This window comes from Electrona antarctica (assembly GCF_951216825.1).
Source record: "Electrona antarctica genome assembly, chromosome: 8".
In the NCBI taxonomy this organism is placed as follows: Eukaryota; Metazoa; Chordata; class Actinopteri; order Myctophiformes; family Myctophidae; genus Electrona; species Electrona antarctica.
The window spans coordinates 43,079,209-43,101,706 of NC_136789.1; the positions used below are offsets into that span (position 1 = coordinate 43,079,209).

The 22,498-nt window shown below is 42.2% G+C and overlaps 2 protein-coding genes across 9 annotated transcripts in view; one reads left to right on the forward strand and one right to left on the reverse strand.

The window, feature by feature from the left end:
- LOC306928489 (acetyl-CoA carboxylase) overlaps positions 1 to 10,129 on the reverse strand; it is a 74,241-nt gene extending 64,112 nt beyond the window's left edge. For 3 of the 5 annotated variants that reach the window (XM_079508654.1, XM_079508653.1, XM_079508650.1), the window contains exons 1-4: positions 9,605 to 9,738; positions 4,806 to 5,082; positions 1,209 to 1,341; positions 226 to 364 (exon numbers count right to left, since the gene is read on the reverse strand). In XM_079508654.1, the coding sequence (XP_079364780.1) occupies positions 226 to 364; positions 1,209 to 1,341; positions 4,806 to 5,082; positions 9,605 to 9,686 (631 nt within the window). In that variant the 5' untranslated portion in view covers positions 9,687 to 9,738. Of the gene's footprint in view, positions 1 to 225; positions 365 to 1,208; positions 1,342 to 4,805; positions 5,083 to 9,604; positions 9,739 to 9,918 lie in introns of those variants that run through there. The other 2 variants (XM_079508651.1, XM_079508652.1) reach the window with 2 other exon arrangements.
- A 1,935-nt stretch (positions 10,130 to 12,064) lies between these two features.
- LOC306928516 (uncharacterized protein) lies at positions 12,065 to 21,176 on the forward strand. 4 transcript variants are annotated; one of them, XM_079508711.1, is made up of 6 exons: positions 12,065 to 12,596; positions 13,312 to 13,439; positions 15,049 to 15,202; positions 16,459 to 16,629; positions 16,716 to 16,896; positions 16,988 to 21,176. In XM_079508711.1, exons 4-6 carry the CDS (start codon positions 16,474 to 16,476, stop codon positions 19,405 to 19,407), a joined length of 2,757 nt encoding a protein of 918 aa, XP_079364837.1. In that variant the 5' UTR covers positions 12,065 to 12,596; positions 13,312 to 13,439; positions 15,049 to 15,202; positions 16,459 to 16,473; the 3' UTR covers positions 19,408 to 21,176. The 4 variants fall into 4 exon arrangements, with proteins under 4 accessions (XP_079364837.1, XP_079364835.1, XP_079364838.1 ...); XM_079508709.1 differs by having other exon boundaries at positions 12,065 to 12,574; XM_079508712.1 differs by having other exon boundaries at positions 12,065 to 12,574; positions 16,463 to 16,629.
- The last annotated feature ends 1,322 nt before the right edge of the window (positions 21,177 to 22,498 follow it).

Consider the following 22,498-nt stretch of genomic DNA (forward strand, 5'->3'; position numbering starts at 1 on the left):
TACTATAGCCCATTGTGTTTTCAATTATTCTCCTTTCTGCTAGTGCTAATGGAATACTTTAAAGCCATGAGGCTTGATCAATCGGAGCTTCCACTCCTTTGTTTAAATACATTAACTAGGGCCACATCGTGGCTGTGTCAGGTGTTTTGCTGTGACATTAAGCACCAGTCAGTGAGCACATTTACTAAAGCTTTCACCCCATTAAGATGGGATAGCAAAGTTCACCTGCGTTGGCTTTCAGGTCCTCAGGGGTCACCATGACAACAAAGCGGATGGCCCTTTCATTGCGGAACATCTCATAGGACCAGCGGCGGATGGAACGCATACATTTCACCGCTGCAATGCCATTGTTAGCAATGAGGACCTGGTGAATCGAAACATTTTGAGTCATTAATGACAACTATATGCATATTTGGCAGACAGGCACAGGCCAGGCCAGGCCAGGCCAGGCCAGGCCAGGCCAGGCCAGGCCAGACACAAGCAAGTGCTGATGTCTCACCACAGTATTGTGTACAGTTAAGAACAGAAAGGCCGTTCAAACATGGTAAATAATTATTAGGGCTGCTCCGATGGCCACATATCGGTATCAGCCAATATTTGGGTATAATAAAACTGACATTAAAGGAGCATTCAGTGATTTGGGTGATTTGGAAAACCACCCAGTCCGCCCTGGTAACAAAATGTGCACATGTACGCTCTACAGTGGGGGGAAGTGCAACAGGCCAACAGCATGTGCACCAAGGCCCACCCCCAGTCGATCATGATTGGAGGAAGGCTTTGCCACCCGCCACCAAACCTGAAACTAGGGTTTTTTGACCCCAGGGGCTCACTGGGGACAGGGAGGAACTCCTTATATGGTCAGCACACTCTATAGTGTCCAGAAAAAGAAAAAATAAGTGATATTTGAATTAAGTAAAATCACTGAATATACCTTTAACCAATGACAGGAGCCGATATTTATATATTGTTGATAAGCATACATTTTGAGTTGGCTATGGTGTGTTGGTTAATATCAGCAGCCTACCAAGCTGTAGATGTATTGTTTTGAAGATGTATTTGTTTCGCTGGCACAAAAGGGGGAAATAAGAACAAAAACTAAAATTATATCGGTATCACTATCAGCTATCGGCTAAATTGTTATTTTAAACATCTGTATCTGGCAATAATTTCCATATCGGTGCATCCCTAATAATACATGCGACTAATACCTTCTCGATGACCTTGTTGCCACCAAAACGGGTGACAAATTCAGCCGGCGAGGCGACAGTGAAATCCCTCTGCAGGTCAATGCGACGACGGTCCCTTCCCTGCTTTACTAAGTGCAGTCCGGACATGCTGGGCCTGTTGAAGAAGCATAGCCTGTTGAACTAATTTTACGACTTAGTGACAGCTTGTGCTAAAGAGCTGAAGAACCTTCGAAAAGATGCTATTAATTAAATTGTCGTAAATTATACCGTGCCAGGAGGGCCTGTGTCTGCTTGGCACTAGCCATATGCACATTGCTATAGATATGTGTTGATCAGCGACAAAGCTGTGCAATACAGGACAAAGCCAGATGGCAGCATGACACCATCCCCACATTGACAAACTGGCTGCGAATGGGTATGCCAACTAGTGCGCTGTAAATACTTCACCTAACCGTACAAAGGTGGTTAACAAGAACAATGTGGGTGTAATATTCACTGAAAGTTTTTACATGATCAACTATCATCGTACGGTCCAACTTTCACACAACATGACTTTCACTTTACCAGGCATCTATTTCCTGGTTGTGCAGACTGGTCATGTAGTGTTCGTTTATGGCTTTTAGTGTTTTTTGTTTTTGTCATGCCCACAGCAGGGTAAGCTGTAACTGGTGTGCTTTTCAGAGACAGACAGACAGACAGTACAGGACACCGCCAGTCTACATAGTGCTAAGAAATTAATCCTCAGCGTGGCTTAATTCTTGGAACGTGTTTACAGGCTTGAGCAAGTGCCTGGCGTTTCTAAACAAAACTCCACCCTCAGAGTGAGCCATTAGGAGAAAGAGGAGTACAGTGGGAGGGAAGAGTGTGTGGAGTGTCCGAGCTCGTTTGGCTGGCTGGCTTCAGTGGCATCATGACAACACGGTTGCGTCAGCGTCACAGGGGTGCTTTGAGGTTAAACCGGGCATGCACACAGCTTCTGTACAGAGCTGAATGGGCTCCCCTTGGCCCAAGGAAGAGAGACAACATTGGGGAGGGGAAGCACATGGCCCCATTCAATATTTCTAGTTCTGACAGTCTGGTCATCATCTATTCATGTTCAGCCTTGTGCAACCCTTTTTCACTCTTTTAAAGCTGACCACGCAAACAGTGCTAGTTAAATATTGAGAGCTGAGAGATTCTAAAGTCTAAGATGTAAGGGTCTACAGCTTGATTTATACACCATTGTCACACAACCAAAAACACGTTGTGACTTGTGAGATTGTAGATCAGCCATTTTCGGTGTGCAACCAAGTATAAATCAGGCATAAATCAAGATGAAGGGCCCTGCTTACAGAGTAGCGTAGCATAACAGTCAGGCAACATAGTACATCACAAGACGTATAGCTTGTTACGTAGACAGCTCTAGAATTGCACTTTATGTAGTCATAGCACTTTATAGTACACATGTATAATATATTATATAGTATTATTAGTATAGTATGTATAGTTTACATAGATACTCCACTGTTACGTTCTTAGTTTACGCATGATTCATGATAACTACTTTTTATATATGTGATGTATGCCATGCTTTTGTTATTGCTTAATGTAAATCGCTCTGGATTAAGAGCGTCTGCTAAATGCCTAAATTGTAAATTGTAATTGTATCCACAAGAAAGGGACAACAAGTTCCTAATCAAATACCGATGATACCACAGTTAGTTCCAACTTTGCGTTGTAATTGGCTGAAATGGATTATAATGCCAATGTCAATAACTCAATATACATCAATATTAACAGCACCCCCCCGAGTCTGAACGTATATTCACCGTTACCGTTGCCATTACTTAGCTGCCAGCTGTAATTTTCATGCTTTATTTGCCATCTAATCATTACACTCTCAAGCTTGTGATATACCACATATGATAATATTGGCACTGGTGTGCTGATCCACAGTGCTCAGCCATCAGTCTTGTGCCGCAGCACACTATCTCACCATCTCTCTTGTATTACGATATTGCATATTCATGTTGCACATGAACCTTACACTGATAAGTAAGACTGGGCAATATAGCAATATCCTCAATATAGTGATATTAGACTACTAGGAGATATCATCAAGTATTGCCTTTTCCTGGTTTAAAGGCTCTAATTTTCAGAACTAAGCTGTCTAGCTGTTACATTTACTCTTGTGTACTTGTAGACTGTAAGGGCCGATTCATACTCCTATTTTACCGCTGTAGTGCCGAAATGATTTCGGCTCGTCGATTTCGGTTCAGTAGCACCGAAGAGCCGACTTTAGGGCGGTACCCTCCCCCCCGAACCTCAAATGACGTCACATTGTAGGCTCTACAGAGCCGAACCGACTTTTATTCGGCTCTAAAATAGGAGTATGAATCGCGCCTAAGATGTAACAATATGAATCTTAAAGTGTTCTGCAGTGTTTGAAGTAAAGTGGCTCAGCGTTCAGAAACCTGATACAGTGGTATGTGAAAGGACTGGAGCAGTGGAATGAAAAGGGGCGACTCAGTGAAATAAGTGGAGCTGGCAGGGCCTAACCTCTCAGTCTCAGGAGCATAAACCGTCAGCCTCAGGAGGAGCATGTACACTGTGGAAGTGGAAAGCAGGAGAGACCACATTTTTTTCACACATGCTTGCGGGAGAAAAGGGGCCATCCAGTCGGGTGTGTGGGGGAGGAGGGGGGCCCGTAGTTCGACTGAACATGGTGTACTTTGAGCTTTTTTTTAAAGACAAACCCACTCCCACAGACTCGCCTTGTGACAACATCGTTCAAAGAGCCAATCCTTCTCGATATGCCGGGGTACAACACTCACATTTCACGTTTCATAGCCATGAAACAACAATTTTGTTGTCCAATTCAGAAAATCATAATGGGGATAATTTATACAGAGCAGTAGACACTAGACAGACTGCACCGTGATGCTGGAATTAAAGAAGTATCTATTCCTGATGATCAATTAGAGTTGCACAACGCATCCAAAAAAATATTTTAACTACAATATAGATTTTTCTTTTTTAAATTCAGAGAGCTTCACAGGAAAGCTCGGAGATGTTCTGAAAGATTGGCCGAAGGTTCCAGTTGCATATCAGAATATTTTTTTTACACAGCACTATATTAGACAAAAAAACAGCTCATCTGTCAGTAAACTTGGGTGAGGTGCAGGACCCAAAATGAAGTGAAAATTTAAAGGCAGCCTATGTACTGTAAACTGTACACTGTGCTGTGCACACACCAAGACTGCATTTCAATAATTTATTCTTGCATTTTGAACAGGAGACGTTTGAACAGGTAACGCACCTAAAGTCAGAGCACAGTGGTCACATGAAGAGTACTTTCGGTAAATCAAATCAGATTTTTGCACAGCTTTGAGTGTGCGAAGGCTGCCTTTTATTGTTCAGGAATGTTCAGACTAATTTTATCCAAACTGTATGGCAATAAATTAATACATTTGTAAATAATAATAATAATAATTATTATTATTATTATTATTATTAGTAGTAGTAAATAAAATGATAGATAACTTGATTTAATAACATTGACAATTTGACACTAAATAGTGTCAGACTATAACTGATGAATGCGAGTGTGAGAGAATGTGAAAGGGCCATAATCCTGACCTTAGGTTGTTCACGGGGCCATCGATGTGGTCAAAGCCCATCTCAAAGGTGCTGCTGTTGTCTGAACTAACAGACGATGGTGACAGCGAGCGAGCCTCCTTCTCCTCCTCCAGCAGCGGCGGTGCCTCTGGCTTCCCCAGGGTCTCATCCTCAGAGTTCTCCTCCGACACAGAGCCCACAATGAAGTGGGAGTTCAGTGCTGCGACCGTAGGGTTCTTCTTCTTGGCAGGTGCGACCTGTTGTGCCATGGCTGGACGACACGAACAGCCTGCAAATACTGTGCAGGGACACAGGGCAGTGGTATGGTTATAAAGGAGACACGGAGTCCAAAAAGCACTGCACACGATGACACAAGTTCTGCCACGGTTGGCACAGTCTGCTGTTAGTGTTTGCCATGTTGCATCAGTGGGTTGCATAAACTTGGAGATAGATATTGATAATGCAAGTGTTGCAAAACTACAACCAACCAACTATATTAACCAAAGAGTACTGTGGCATAGGGTACAGTTTCTGAACAGGTACAGGTATCACCTTTTTTAATGGAAAAAGCGTATGAAAAATATGCCTTTGACAACACTTCATTTACAAAAGGTCCAACAAATGTTTTTTCTTTCTTTCTCTCTTTCTTTTTACCTTAATTTATACTCGGAATACAGTTGAGGGCAAGCCCTCATTTTCAACGTAGCCGAGGTTACAAGATAATACATCAAACAACATTATAAATCAGGGTAAATTACAAAGGAACTTTATACAGAACAACCATCAGTAAAATAAATCAATTGAAGCAGGAGCAATCACAGTGAAAAATATTCTGGAGTATTCCTTTGAACTGACCGAAGGATGGCAGGGAGCTCAGTTTTAAGGAGTGTTGGAGTTCATTCCATGAAGTTGGGCCATTGACAGAAAAAGCTGTCTTGCCCAACTCTGTCTGGGCCTGAGGAACCTTGAGCCTTAAGAAATCACTAGAGCGGGTATGATAGGTGCTATTGTTCAGTTCCATCATGGAACAAATTTAGTCAGGGAGCATCCCAGCAATGGCTTTATATAAAAATAGGTGCCAATGCTTATTTCGCCTCTCAGTCAGAGAGGATAAACCTGAGTTCTCATAAAGTGCACAGTGGTGGGTACCATAACTATCACTAGTAGTCCACCGCAAGGCGGAGTGGTAGACAGTGTCTAGCCGCTTTAAAAGTGAAGGAGCAGCAGACCTATAAATAATGTCCCCGTAGTCCAGGACCAAGAGGAAAGTGGTCTCAATAATAGCTTTTTTACTGGAATTTGGAAAACAGAATGTATTGCTATACAGAAAACCTAGTTTTTGTCTTAGTTTGGAGACAAGATCAATAATATGAAATTTAAACGAAAGTTTATCGTCAAGCCAGATCATCCTCTTAATCATGGATCCATCTGAGGAAGTTATAAGTACACTATCCAAGTCAATATTCATAGCCCTAGAAAACAGCATACATTTTGTTTTACTTGCATTTAAAACCAGGGCATCCTGTAGCCCCTCTCTGAACCCTCCGTAAAGCTTTTCTGAAATTCGGACTTCACTTTACGTAGGGTCCCTGTGCATTTCTTCCACGCCCTATGGTAGGCAGATGTACCCCCAGGAACGCGCCCAGGGGGCCCGGCCGGTTCCGGCGTGCCGCCCCGTGTCCGAAACGGTTGAGAAATGACAGAGTTACCGTGTGCCGGTCCCTGTACTGTACTGTACTGTACTGTACTGTACTGTACTGTACTGTACTGTACTGTACTGTACTGTACTGTACTGTACTGTACTGTACTGTACTGTACTGGCACACCCGAGTGGAAGAAATGCACAGGGACCCTACGTTAAGTGAAATCCGAATTTCAGAAAAGCTTCACGGAGGGTTCCGAGAGGGGCTAGGCATCCTGGAGAGTATTAAAAGCAAGCTGCAGGTTCTTAACTGCAACCTCAACTGAATCTGCAACACAATATAAAACTGGTCCGCGTAAAGATGGGATTGACAATCCTTCAGAGTGGAAACAATATTATTAATATATAATTAAAAATATATTATATATATTAATAAAAAGTACAGGTCCTAAAACCGATCCCTGTGGGACCCCTGAACAAACAGGCAGGAAGGCAGATTGAGAATTACCAGCCTTTACAGACTGGTATCTATCAAATAAGTAGTTATGAAACCAATTTAAAGTAACGTTATTAAAGCCAATATCATGCCAAAGGCTTTAGAAAGATCCACAAACAGGGCGGCACAATGTTTTCTCTCATCTAAGGCGGAGATTATATTGTTAGTTACGAGAGTGACAGCGGTAACTGTACTGTGATTGGATCGAAAGACGGACTGATTTAGATTTAAAACAGAGAAAATCGAATTGTGACCCTGTGGATAATAACAATATGTTACACTGAAATACAACTGTATTGCGGGATCTTTTTTTAACTAATCAGTAATCAAATCCTAATATTCCATTAATAACCACCAATTTCAATCAGTAGCACTAAGAATCCTAATGAATCCATCGCCAGCTAAACTGTAGTACAGAATAAACACAGAACTGGCTTCCTTCTGCAAAAGAAAATAAACTAAATTCATACATTTAAAAATGCCTAAATCGTTTATTTAGAATCTAAATAAACGACTTTTAAAACACTTTAAGAAATTTTAGATCATCTCTTAAATTATCTAAAACTAGAAAAAGTGCCCTTCTGGGCACAGGTCTCCACCAGGAGGATAGGACTGTGTGAGATGTTTGGCAAAATGTTTAGGAGGAATATAAACATGTTTGCCTTTGATGGCAATTGGATGATTTGAGGCATTTTGTTCCAAAAATGTGTTTTGCAAAAATCAACCTGTTGGTGGCGCTATAACAGGCCAATGTGAAAAGGGTGGGACATATTCCACCGCCTAGTAAGAAAATGTGTGAAAGATTTCACGTAAATTGCATGCTGCGTTCATGAATTGAGGCTTTTGTTCAAAACGGGGTAATCTTGCAAACTGTGAAAGCCAATTATAGCCAATTAGGATGGAATATGAAATATCGGACAGATCCGACTTGAGCACATGACCATAGAGATACTGTGTAACGATTTGTGAGATTTTTGGACAGAATCTGGAGGAGTAATATCAAAAAATGTGTTTTACAAAAGTCGGCCTCCTGGTGGCGCTATAAAAGGCAGATGCGGAAAATGCAGGTCAAAGGTTTGTCCTTGGCCTCTAGGGAGTGTGCATGCAACGTTTCACGCAGATCGGTGCAGTTTTAGGTAAAAAATGTGAAAAGCTGCCTCATGGTGGCGCTATAACAGGCCGTTCTGGAAAATGCGGGGCAGAGGTTCATCGTTGGCATCCAGGGAGTGTGTGTGCAAAGTTTGGCATCGACCGGGTTAACGGTGCCGGAGATTAGCTGTACACAGACGGACGGACACACACACGGACGGAGTGCAAAACATACTCTCTCCCCATGCCTTCGGCCTGGTGGAGACAATGTGTTTTAAAAGTCTTTAGCTAAAAAGTAGCTTAGGAAACTGCAGGGCATCCTGCTTGTGCAGGTATGAGAGCATGACTGTTTTTTGATTGATTGAAAATTGTATTAAAGGTATATTCAGTGATTTGACTTAATCTAAATATCACTTATTTTTTCTTTTTTTCTGGATAATCCTCCCTACTATAGAGTGTGCTGACCATATAAGGAGTTCCTCCCTGTCCCCAGTGAGCCCCTGGGGTCAAAAAACCCTAGTTTCAGTTTTGGTGGCGGGTGGCAAAGCCTTCATCCAATCAGGATGAGAGGGGCCTTCCTCCAATCATGATCGAGTGGGGTGCACATGCTGTTGGCCTGTTGCACTTCCCCCCACTGTAGAGCGTGCATGTGCACATTTTGTTACCGGGGCGGACTGGGTGGTTCTCCAAATCACTCAAATCACTGAATGCTCCTTTAACAGTTTGCAGAATTACAGTACATTTCAAGCACAAACTCAATACAAAGGCTGTTAACTGTGAGTGGACGACCCAATTAAGCATTACACTTGTTTACAACAGGGTCCACCATGTTCAATTCATCAAAACATTAATCCATAAGTCTCAGTCTATCAGTACTGAACCTCTCGCCAAAACAATGCAGATGAGATGGTGGTTAATACAAATTAAAAATGTTAAATCTAAAGGTCATTAGTGGCATTTCAATTTAAATCAGTTGTCAGTAGCAATTTGCAAAAGACATCATCTGAGGTTAGGTACCTACCACCCAGGCAGACCACCCGTCCCACACTGAACCACACCTTCACATGCTCCAATCACATCACAGCCATTCCACCTACCCCTATTGTCATCTAGCTGCCTGCAACTTTATATCAACTGCTTTTCTAACTTGTACAGTATGTGCCACTGTTCATTCTGTTAAGTCTATTAATGTTAAGTATCCCACTGGCCCATTTGTTTGCACAGTTCTTATATCATCAATATATAATATACTGGTAATACAAACGGAAACAAAAGGAATTTGTGACATGGCACAATTCCGAGGCTGCTCTGACTGGGATTTAAAGACATTATGATGGTGTCCTGACCAACACATCAATCCAGTTAGTATATTCTTACAGGCTGTCTCCCTATATATAGCTATAGGCATAATAGCCTGCTTAGGGATGCATTGCTAACATTGCGACAATTAACCACAGAATGTGACCAATGTATCACCCCCTCTAGGATACCCTGGAGCTGGGTCTAGTTTCAGTAGCACAAAATGACAATGTGTTGATGATGCAAGTGCACTCAGTGCAATGGTCATACAAGTGGCAGGCACACCTTCCTTACCTATCGATAGCTGCTCGCGAGACCAGAAAAACAAGCCGAGCAGTGCAGTAGTCAGACAAAATGCGAGCCAACTATAATACATCACCAACTGAATGAGACAACTGCGGGTTATACTCGAAAACTACCCCATGCTAATACAAATAGGGAGCTCTGATTGCAGACACAACAGCCATTCTGTTCGCCAGGCAATATCATAAAAGTTATACTATATAATTTAAGATGGGCCACTGGTTAAACAGAAATACCCACGCGTGGTCTTAACAGAGATGTCCAGAACCGAGGCAGGGGTTAGTTTGACAGGCAGATTAACTCACCGTCTGAGATATACCGACACGTAATCCTGGAACGTTGATTGCAAAAGACAAGTTACTCAATGTGTTCCATTGACATTTCTTTCACGCATCTGACGATGAAAAAAGAAAAGTCACATCATGATGAGCTCATATACATACAACTACAAGGGGCCGATGTAACAGCAGAGAAGTGGTGTGATCATGATGTGATGCGCCAGCGGGTTACTAGTGGCCATTCACCTCTGAACCGAACCCCCGCTTCCGCCATAGAACTACAACAAGTAGAGAGAGACACCTCCTACTGTACAAAATGTACTGTTTTTCTCTCTCTCTCTCTCAATCTCTCTCTCTCTCTCTCTCTCTCTCTCTCTCTCTCTCTCTCTCTCTCTCTCTCATTGACACTGGGGATGCTGGCTGGTTGAACAATAAGGGTGATACTTTTACTCCACTGATCTCATTCAACCCAGATTTGGCACAAAAACATGGGGTTAAATGTATAAAAAGTAGGAATAGAAAACATCCCCAAAAGGAAGCACAAGGGGGACATGGGGTTAAATGTGTTGTACTGTTATGTCACCAAAGTGTGGATTGCCCTACCAACAGCCATCATGTTACTCCTTAAAGGACCACTTCACCACTTTTCAACCTATCTTCATATAATAGGTCCTCACTAATAATCATGATAAAATGGCACGATTTTTTTCTACCCAGTCTGTGTCTCATAGGAGGGCTGTGGGCAGTTTAGAAACCGTCTTCCAGTGACATCATCATTAGGCAGATTATTTTTACAAAAATGTTTAGATTTTCATTATCGTGAGAACGAAGGCTTCCATTTTCGCATTGCAACTTTTCAGGACTAGAAAGCCTGCAGTTTTTATTAGCTTGTATTCCCCATCGATGATGTCACTGGAAGACGGTTTCTGAACTGCCCACAGCACAGCCCTCCTATGAGACACAGACCGAGTAGAAAAAATTTGCGCCATTTTTTCAAGATTATTAGTGAGGACCTATTATATGAAGATAGGTTGAAAAGTGGTGAAGTGGTCATTTAGGTGATGAGCTGATGAGGTGAACAGACCACCGAAAAGGTGGTCATGCACCTCTTCACCTAAAAAGGCCTTACCCTCCTTCAAAAGCGCCACAAAAGAGCACCTGTCCTGTCTGCAATTTGCAACTGGTCCTAGAAAGTTTTCTGTAGGCTACATAGACGTTTATTGTTGTTGTATAATATGTTAAATGTCTTATGTAATGTATTGATGAATTGAATATATGACCACATCACCACAATGGAAACAAGCCCTTATAGGGCTTTTTGTTATAATAATATGCATTGTACAAAGTGTACAGATTCTGTCAATTGTCATTCGTTGCCTGATAACCAACCAGCTGCGAGACCATCCCTCCTGGCAATGGGATCCATGGCCAATCTAGCTCTGTAAACGAAAATATCTATGCAAAATATGCGTGAGCAGCGCACTTCATGAGCAATTGAAAAATAAAGAGGTTATTGATCACCTCTCTCATGACCAATTTATGGGGAAATTGATCACTTGCATGTACCAGCCAAAGATCAGTTTCTATGTGTTCTATTTCTCTGGTTTCCATATTGGCGGACCAATCGGATTCTACGATGACTTCCGTGGGTGTGTGAAGCCTGATGCCGAATATAGCCGATCTACAAGCTCACAACGCGTCGTGATCGGTTGCGATGCGACGCGCTGTGCGCTTGTAGATCGGCTACATTCGGCCCGCGACACCGTAGCACGACGAAGTGAACAGTGGAAGGGCTGTTTGCAATGTTGCCACGTCCGCTAATTATAAGCGACTTTGGGCTTGTTTCTAAAGTGTAGTTGCTGCTGGGGACCCCCCCAATAAAATTAATGTATTTGTCCAACTAAGGACCCTAGATATAAACATATTTTGTGTCAGGGACCCCCCCCCCCATACCTGATTTGTGTCGTTAAAATGTTTTTAAAAATATTACACATTTGTCACTTATTTCCAATATTTGTCTTGTTGAAAATAGCCGATCTACAAGCTCACAATGGCGACGCGTTGTGAGCTTGTAGATCGGCTATTTTCAAAGAGCTTAGTCGCTTCTTTTTGGTTTTATTTGTTTTATACCGGTAGACCAGGTTTGTCCTGGATGCTTATTTCTCTCACACAATCTGGTATCACAGGCTGTTTGTCTTCCTTGGGTACTGCGGTTGCAAGGAAGTTTGGTTGGGTGGTGCATGGCGTCGTGCTCATTCATAATATACTTACTGTATGTTTACTGTCTGTAACCAGAGCCAGGAGTAGACTCTACTCTATGGCAACTCAGTAGAGTTGCGACATTGAGGGGGCAGACCACTACCCGGTCACGTGGTTCATGTACTCGCGCGAGCCCATAGACTCCAATGCATTCTTTAAACTTCCGGTGTCCCTATTCGCCAATATAATTCTATGTAGAAGAGCCGCCATTGTACTGACCCCATGAAGTGAACGGAGTTGTCTTACTCTATGGCCGGCCCGTAACCATTCTCTACTTAGTTGGTGAAAAGGTACAGAGTTTAAACTTTACTCTGAAGTCATTGAACCTCAGAGACGTTTATTAGGGCAAAAGGGGAACAGACTGAGACCGTGGCATTCCATTCCGAGATGCCATTCCAACCACGGGAGTAACAACATTAGCTAAGTATGCACAACACTGTCTACAGGTACAATACTAATTACAAGACAAATATAGAGGACTCGAAAAGGAGTATTGTATTCACACAAGCATGAAACTAGCTTCGTTCGGAACCTCATATCTACGCTTTAGCTCCGAACTAAAGCGTAGATACTTAGTCCCAAAGTTAGCATGAATTTAGCTCCAAATGTTGGGCCTCAAATGCAAGCCCAGTTGCACCTCGTGAATCAACACAAATGGCTACATGATACAGTTCAGTTCTTAAAAGCACAACATTCTGGTTTCGTCAACACATGAGAGTTGTATTTAGTAAAATAGCCATTATACCCCACCCCATTATTTATTTAATTTTTTTACTAGGGAATGGCATTATCAAGGGCTGTTTTGTCTTAGTACAGTAGCATACGGCAGTAGCATTTGTTATCCACCAGGTGGCTTCAGAGGCCATAGATTTGATATGAGCATTTGACCACGCGTGAATCTATTCTACGTCAACGCCCCTGAAAACTTAGCCATGCTGCAGTAGTCTACAAGTAGGAACTGATAATGCAGCGCGCAGCCCGGACATATTTATATGTAACACCCACTTCTAACACTTCCGGTGCTGTCAACAACAACCACAACAACTCTGAGTAAAGTTTCAGTCCAGTCTTAATCTTGAACCAATAATACAATGGAAATTAACTGAGTCCGCGCAGGGTATCCTAATCTATCATCACCAATTTTCTTTACACATGTTTCAGAGAGGTTGAAGGAGAGTTGCTTCATTGAGGGGGCAGAAAACAGCGCGAGAGTGACAACTGACAAGCAGGAGTGAACACATTGTTTTCATCGAGAGCGGCGCAAGCCGCGCACATATCGGCAATTTTAGGTATGTATGCAACACAACTGTTTAAAGCATTGTACAGTGACTGACAACTAAAATCTCTGTAATGTTTATGTTATACATTTTTTGTGATTCGAGATCATTAAAAGCTAGCCTGTTGCCTTTCAGTCACTGTTAATTTTTAAGAAATTCCGGGGTAACCTATTGGGTCGATGAAAAACAAGAAAAGAACACTTACCATTATTTATACTAAAATGGAAGGAAGGAATGGATTTGATCCTTTGCAAATGCAGCAAAACTACCACGTGTTTTATCATATATTTATATTCAATATTTAATGCAATTGAATTACGATAACAATTTCTTTCTTTCTTATTGTTTAGTATGGCATGGAATGTTATAGCCATGTTTAAGAAAGTCAATAAAGCTGCATTCTAGGAAGAGTTAAAGCATAGTGTGGTTAGCCATTATTGATCATTTTAGCATACTGACAAAAGGGAAGTCTTTCCTGACACTAAACAAAACAATTGGTCGCACCTGGCTGTAGGCTATCTTTTGTTCTAACCATGGTCATGGGGGACTCTAGAGCCTCAAAGGATTTCATCACAAAGCACAGGTTAAGGATAATGCAAATGCTTTGGGACCCAAAGCTCACATAAAGTAAATTGCATGGGCGACTGAAGCTAATTGAGTTCACCAGACATGAACATAACTGAATAGTGTACTGTTAGTGGTCCATATTTTACCACACTACTTAAAGATAATTCATTTCTTTCACGGAGCACCAGAAGGTTTGTATCAACAGGATATCAATTCATCCACATGACCAAATGCTGTGAATACCACCAGTGTATGACAGCAATGGGAAATTGTACACACAATTGTTGTGTTCTGTCAGTTATTTCCAGCAGCCATTTTACGACATCATGATTATATTGTATGGTATTATTACTATTATTACTATCCTGGTTTGTTTAAAACCAGGAAAAGACAGATGTCACACTCGCAATATCCCAGATGATATCATAACATTTGAGATATATAACATTGATATATTGCCAACTTTGCCAAGGCCCCTTATCCTTGTTTTATGCTTACTACTACTACTACTGTAACAATTAGATGTTGATAATATTATTTCCATGTGTCATATAAGTTCAAGTTAAGACATGACTGACTGCATTCAGTCATGCTGTTGGTTGGAAAGAACACGACACAAAGTAACTAAGTACTGTACGTGTAAGTACACCAATTGTTTTAGTAATTTCCAATACTTTTACTTCTACTCCACTACCACCTCTAAGCCAAAATTGCAACTTTTACTCCACTACAATAATTTGAAAACGTTAGTTACTAGTTACTTTGTAATTTCAGCTCCATATACATTTCTGCCATTTAAAATAGCAGATCTACAAGCTCACAATGTGTTGCGATGTGACACATTGTGTGCTTGTAGATCAGCTATTTTCAAAAGATTGTGTACACATTTTGAACTTGTGAAATTCTCAATTTCAAGTACATTTTGATGCTGATCCTTTTGTACGCTTACTTGAGTACATTTTGAATACGGGACTTCTACTTGTATCTATATTGCAGTATTGATACATTTACTTGAGTAAAACATTTGAGTACTTTTTCCACCACTGCTTAACAGGTCCATCCAGTGGCTGAAGAAAAGAACACCTTTAGTGTGCCAGTCGGACCTCGGTCAGTGGATCCGCCTCCAGCTGTCCAAGGCCACGGGTCGATTCTCACCTGTCCTCTTCTGAGACAGAAGGGCGAGTTCTGTCAGTCTTCCAAGACAGGAGGTATGTCACTCTTCTATAATGATTTTTAGTATTGGGCCAATAGCAGTAATATTACTTATACACACACAAGACGTAACTGTAATGTTTCTTTACATCAACAAATAAGCTGGGTTTTGACTGTTAGCAACAGCTAAATGGTGCATTTATATAGCGCCTTTATCCAAGGCACTTTACATAGATGTGCATTGCATTCACCCATTCATACACACACACATTCATACACCGATAACAGAGAAAACCATGCAAGGCACCCTGCACATCGGGAGCAATTAGGGGTCCATTGTCTTGCTCAAGAACAGTTCGACACCAACTCTGGGGTAGCCTGGCCCAGCCAGCGTACTTTCCAGCGTGCTTTCTGGTCTAGAGGGGCGGGCACGCATGGAGCAAGCGCTGGAGAAATATTGGTTCACCGATCACAGCCCAAACCCCCCCCCCCTACCCTCCCTGGTGGAAAACAGTGGAAGAGCGACACCCCTCTACACTGTAGTTCACTCCCACTCCTACACCAGGAAATGTCTCGCGTTCCCCCAGGCTTTCATTTTTTGAGCCGTAGCGAGCGGCTCAAAAATAAATGCCTGGGTACCGAGGCTAACTCTGGGGGTTCGAACTGGCAACCTTGCGTTTCCCATCCGGCCACTCTACCCCTGAGCCACCTCCACCCGCCCCCCGGTCTGCCCAGTGCCTACACATCTCTACCTCTCAGGTCTGATCTGTGTGGTCTTGCACTGCCACCTATTGACCAAATCGTACTGTTATTGTTTTGGAGTGAACACAGTCACACAAACTGGGGTTAAAGGAATTTAAAATGAACACTGTTACAGATAAAACAATTTCACTTTAGTGGTCATCATTACACAGGCAGGATGTTGACAGGACTAGTACAATTTAGAAGTCTGCATAGATTATAAATGCAATATTTTGGTGGGCCTTGATGCCATCGTAATGACTGTTTTTACACTTGCTAATAATAGCCAATATACAAGCTCACAACTCGTCAAGTTTTGAAAAGTCATGAAATGTGGCGCAAATCTTTGAATATATATACTATCACAGAACACATATCTTTGCTTCTTCTAGGGTACAACATATTTTGAGATGGGTCGGCGGCCAAATGCATATCATTTTTGAGGTCCTTGACATGAAATAGTTTGAGAACCACTGATAAGAAACATAGGTTTTTCATAAAAATGTCATGATTTAGGTCTTAATGGTTTAATAAAGTCAATGCTTGGGCTCTGCTCATTCTTTCCTTGTAGACAGCCTCTTGCAACATGGGCGGTTGTGAGGCGGTGGGATGCAGCAGCCGTTCGGAGAAAGGAATGAAAATGTACGCTTTCCCAGTAGATCCTGAAAGAAGGAAGAAATGGCTGATTAAAGTGAAGCGAATGGACTTGAAAGATGTCACCAAAAACAGAAAGCTCTGTGAGGTAATGTGAGGACACTGTAATAAATAATGTTGATGTGTAGTGTTTGTGTACAATAATCAAAAAATAAACAAAGTTTTACTCTACAGGCACACTTTGAGGAAGATCAATTCACAACAACAAAAAAGGGCAAGAAAAGGCTCAGGAAAGATGCAATCCCTACTCTATTTGCACATTGTGCCAAAGTGAAAAAAAGAAAGCCACCTACAGTTAGAACCACCGGTGTACCTGTTCCTGGAGAGCACAATTACACAGCTGTAGCTGGCACAGGTATATGGGAACATCTATTTGCAGTTATATTTCATACTATTGTGTCCTCTAATCCTAACTATGTGGCCTGTATTCTTTACATCCATTTCAGAGATTAAATTTGGACGCAAGGACAGAGGTGAAGAAGAAATGCCAAGGAAGCGCAGAGTAAAGAGAAAAATTCCAAGCAAGGACAGCGCAGCAACAGGAATTCCAAGCAAGGACAGAGCAGAAACAGGAATTCCACAGAAGGACACAGCAAAAACAGGAAGTCCAACCAAGGAAGGGGCAGAAACAGAAATTCCAACCAAGGATGTGGCAGAAACAGGAATTCCAACCAAGGACAGGGCAGAAACAGGAATTCCAAGCGGGGACAGGGCAGAAACAGGAATTCCAAGCGAGGACAGAGCACAAACAGGAATTCCAAGCGAGGACAGGGCACAAACAGGAATTCCAAGCGAGGACAGGGCACAAACAGGAATTCAAAGCGAGGACAGGGCACAAACAGGAATTCCAACCAAGGACGGGGCAGAAACGGGAATTCCAAGCGAGGACAGACAGACAGCTGAAAGAGAAGAACCTCTGATAGATGAGCAAAGAGAGAAAAAAGAAAAAAGAGCGCAACCTGCAGGAATCGGCACGATGAATCTAAGAAAGATGGAGTTAATGTTAGAAAAGCAAAAGAGGGCTACTCAGAAAGCACAGAGGGAGGCCAATAAGGCACGGCGCACATTAAAAAGAGTAAGAAAAGAAAAGGCAGCTTTGCTAAAGAGAATGGATAAGAAGGATAGGAAATTGTCCGAAGTATTTTCCGAAGACCAGATTAGGGCATTAGGCCGAGATAATACACAGGGAATGTTGTGGAGTAATAGCACCATCGAAAGGGCATTACAAATCATGTTTGCTGCAGGACCAACGGGCTACAAGGCCCTCCAAGATCTGCACATCCCTCTGCCTGCAATAAGGACACTGCAGAGGAGAATGCAAGGGGTTAAATTTGAGCCAGGGATTTTAGAGGAGGTCTTTGACATTCTGAAAATTAAGGCAGTGGGGATGAGTGAACTGGAAAGGGAGTGCGTTTTAACGCTGGACGAGATGGCCCTCACTCCCAGTGTTGAAGTACACAAGGGCTCAGGACGGCAGTATGGGGATGTCACTCTGCCAGGTCACACTGGGCCAGCAACACACGCATGCGTTTTCATGTTGGCTGGCTCTACAACAACACAGTGGCAACAGATTGTAGCTTACCACTACAGTGGCAATTCAACCCAAGGCGAAGTGTACAAACCTATCATATTGGAGATCATCCAGAGAGCCCAAGCCATTGGGCTGCATGTCATCGACGTCACCACTGACATGGCTAGCCCCAACCAATCCATGTGGAGAGCTTTTGGGGTGGACCACAGCAACACATCCGTCCCACATCCTGTGACGCCAGACAGGCAGCTGTATTTTATGCCTGATGTCCCCCATCTGGTAACAAACATGATGAATGCCCTTGTCCACGTGATCACAATTCCTGATGATGTTGTGGAAAAAGAGAATTTGCCATCTAACACAGTGTCACTAGAGCCCATTAAGGATCTCGTAAACTTCCAGGAAGGGACGGCACTAAAAATAGCCCCAAAGCTGTCCAGGAAATCTATTGAGCCTACTCCTTTTGAAAACATGAAAGTTGGCCCTGCCAAGGATGTTTTCAGCACCTCAACTAGTGCTGGGCTGAAACACATGGTGCAGAAAGAAGGACGACCCCAATCCCATTTAGCAACAGCATGGTTCCTAGAGCAGGTCAGTCGCTGGTTTGATCTGATGTCCTTCCGCCAGCCAGTTACGGCACTGAGCAGTCTAAAGACTCCGGAGTATGAGAACACCAAGGTCTTCCTCAACGGCATAGTTGATCTGTTCGGCAAAATTACGATTGGGACGATTACGATGGGTGATTCGACACCCATACAAACGGGGGTTGTAATGGCGACCCGCTCTATGCTGGCAATACAGGAAGAGATGCTAACTAAAGGACACACGTTTGTCCTAACGGGTAGGTTCACCCTGGACTGTCTGGAGGGTGTATTCAGCTGTGTACGATACAGGAATCCTATGCCGACTCCAGTGGGATTTTATAAAGCACTGAGATTAATATCGGTTGGGCAGTTTGATTCTTCTGACAGTAAAAAGTGGGAGCTACCAGGTCGACAAAGAGTTTCTAGGCCACTTCCTGGACAGAGTGGAGCCAAGCGAAAAGGCTGCAGTCAGAATGGAGGAGCCGAGTCAAAAAAGATACAGGGTGAAAAGAAAAAACGAAAATCTGATGGACTTGGAGGCCAAAAAAACAAAAAAGCTAAAAAAGCTCCCGTTATGAGCAAACCACCAAAAGCACCCGGCAGGCGGGCCAACAAACCACCAAAAGCACCCGGCACGCTGTCCAACCCACTGCTTGTTTCTATGAACACAGTAGGCATTCCTGTTGTTCACCTACACTCTGCTACTGCAGTCAGCCTCAGCATCATGTCACCACCGTACACCAGCCTATAGCTCCTACAACAGCTCCTGTTATCAATCCACCAAGAGCACCTAGGCTATCCAACACAGACACTGCTCGTTGCTATGCCAGCAGGGGCCGCCATTGGACTGGCCCCATGAAGTTGTTGTAACTCTTCCTTCAATGCCTCTGCACATGTTAAGCACCGCTAGTATCATTAGTCCTACAAGATTTTCTTTTATTACCATACCATAGAATTCGTTTTATGTATTCTATTTTCTTTCTGAACCAAAAGTTATACTACATACCACATACTGAGGTTATACTGTAGGCCACTGTTTACCAAACAGTGGGTCGGGACCTATTTGTGAGTCACAGACCAATTTTTATGGGTCCCTTTATTTCATTTTTTTGTTTCCTACATTTAGTTATTTATTCATATTATTGACCCCCCTCTCAAAAAAGGAAAAAAATCATTAATTAAAAACAAATCAAAGATTTTTTCCAAAGTCATTTCATTTAGAAAAATCGAAATTCCATAAAATGGGAAATGAATGTTTAAGAATTGAACGGAAGCTCGCAACGTGCATATATTTTATATACCGTATGTGTGTATATATATATATATATATAATGTGTGCTATATTCTGTGTGCGATGCCATAGTACAGACCTTAACATTATAAGATTGTACACCTATTTTATCCTTTTGTATATCTTCAACCGACCTGTCACATCGCTTCAGTTGTTTCTTCTCGAAGGAGATGAGCTGATGATTAAGAACCGTCTCCAGAGCCGTGTCCTTTGACAGGTCTCGTACCTCTGGGGGAAAGGCTTTCCATGAGATTTGACTTCTACAGCTTGCCCATATAGGCCCCGTGAGTAGTCCAGCACAAGGGCTGAGAAGATAAGAGGTTTAGCAAAGTGTATGAGGACATCAAACTGACACCTGCAACATGTCACTTTCCTTGACTCTCCTGCTATAGATATCCACAGTGCTCTGTGTATTGTATTGTAAGCTATGACACTACCCAAGTGTTCGTGAGCCTTACAATAATAAGCCTTACAAGGGTTTTAGAAGGTCGGGTCAAATTAAATAAATTCACATATGAGAACTTTGCAGGAATTCTTTACATTGTTGGTTTTTTCTTTTAAGATATTTCTTGTGCTTTTCTGCCTTTTTATTGATGGGACAGGAGTGCAGATAGACAGGAAAATGGAGAGAGACTGGGAATGACACACATAAAAGGTTTTCTGTAATGGGATTCGTACCCGCGACACAGGCATGTGCTTATATGTGGTATGCGCCTGGACTGCTATGCCAGCAGGCCCCAATTCTTTCCATGTAAATATATTTACTCCTCCATGCAACTAGGTGGCTTGAGTTGCATTCATTTGTCTTTTCTTATAGAGGAGCCCATGTTTGTTTGACTCATCAACGCAAATTCAAAGGAATTTCATGTTTGGTAACCTAGCTGTTTCTCATCTTTACCTGTGTTTTTAATATTGTGGTTTTTTGAAGTACAAGGTCCACATGTTTTGTTTTAACTACTGTAGAATGGCTTTCCTCTTCAACCTTTTTGAAATTGGTTATGCACACAAAACAGACTGCTTTGTGAACATTTTTGTTTTGCTGTACTAAAGTAAGTTTCTTGATCAGCATGTCCTTGTTTACACAAAGAAGGGTTGATTGATACATTTTTCTTTTGTCTATTGAGTTTGTGCTGTGGAGGCACTGAGCTGTGCTGAGGTGTATACAAAGGAGAACATTTACAAATATTTTTCAATTTGATTGAGGAATAAAATTGACTTCTTTAACCCTGGCCTATCTGTATGTTTGACTTTGCCACATTACTTCCAAATATGGTCGTTATGGATATTACAGGTGACAGCTCATAATGTTGTATAATATATATAGTATACAGTATATACACACAATTCTTTGAAGTGGGGGCTTTAGTCTAGGAACTCTGACCACCCCTTGTCAGTTGGGAAATAGTCTGTCTTGAAGTGTCCTCACTCTTCACAGTGTTTGAGAGACTTGACGCCTGTCAGTGTGGTTTAGCCCTTAAAGAGTGTATTCAAGTGGTGTGTCTATATCCAAAGTGACATGACCTGTCACAATGAAGCACTACCTGTCATATCCCAGAGTCTGTGTAACCTTCTGTGTACATGTTTATAAGGTCATCTCCCTCCTTGTCCCTTTGCAACCTGTCATCTGGGTTAAGTCAAATTTTGCCATAACTCCAACTCTCTTTTTGGTGGGGGAATGCTTAATAATCCTGCTCCAGTCATTTAGCCTTTCTGAGATTCAGTGATGGTTGAATGTTTGTGAACCCTTTAGAAGTTTCTATATTTCTGCACAAATATGACCAGTGGTGAATGAAAGAGAATCCAACTAAACAAATGAGACAAAAATAATTATACCATATATATGATTATAAAAGTATTTGTATGTGTCTACCCGGAGGTAAATTTGTTATTGTGGTGATGTGATTTGGTCTATACTGTGAAATGCCATTCACTCACCAATCATGAAGGAATGTCAACCGTTTAGCCTTTTGGCATTTTGTGTCCAGGGAATGCCTGCCTTAATGGACATTAGTACTTTCCCCAAATCTACATCCATGATGTAACCAAATGAACTAATCTCAAAAGTGGTCTATTATTTATAGTTTAGCAGCAAATCTTTTTTTGCGCTGCAGCACAATAGCCAGGATCAAATCACTCACATCCCTGAATCATTCTTCCATCTATTTGTTCTTTCCTAGTATGTCTTGGATATATGGGAACAACACTTCACCAGATTAGATTGGAGGGTTGAGGGTCAGTATATAATTAAAGCAATGACGGCTTTAATTATATACTCACTGTATACGGAGGTTGTGAATCTAGGCACCTTGATGCTTAAGCTGACTTGACACAAACCCAAACAACTGCTGGACTGTGGCTCCAGCCAAGGACACTGACGCAAATCTGCAGCTGACCTGCCTGACCCCAGTCCCATATGGATTCCAACCGTAATGAGTACAACACGTTCCTCCAGAAGAATGGCACATTATCAGTTATTACTGAACAGATCAGATTGAATCCTTACTGCTCCACCCACACCCATACATTAGAGCCAACCATCCTCTCAAGCCGT

Bases quoted from the DNA above. Each gene is read 5' to 3' on its own strand.
- LOC306928516 (XM_079508711.1), top strand. From the start codon at position 16,474: ATGGGCGGTTGTGAGGCGGTGGGATGCAGCAGCCGTTCGGAGAAAGGA. The intron at 16,630-16,715 runs GTAATGTGAGGA...TTTACTCTACAG, and splicing joins AAAACAGAAAGCTCTGTGAG to GCACACTTTGAGGAAGATCA. The intron at 16,897-16,987 runs GTATATGGGAAC...CATCCATTTCAG, and splicing joins CACAGCTGTAGCTGGCACAG to AGATTAAATTTGGACGCAAG.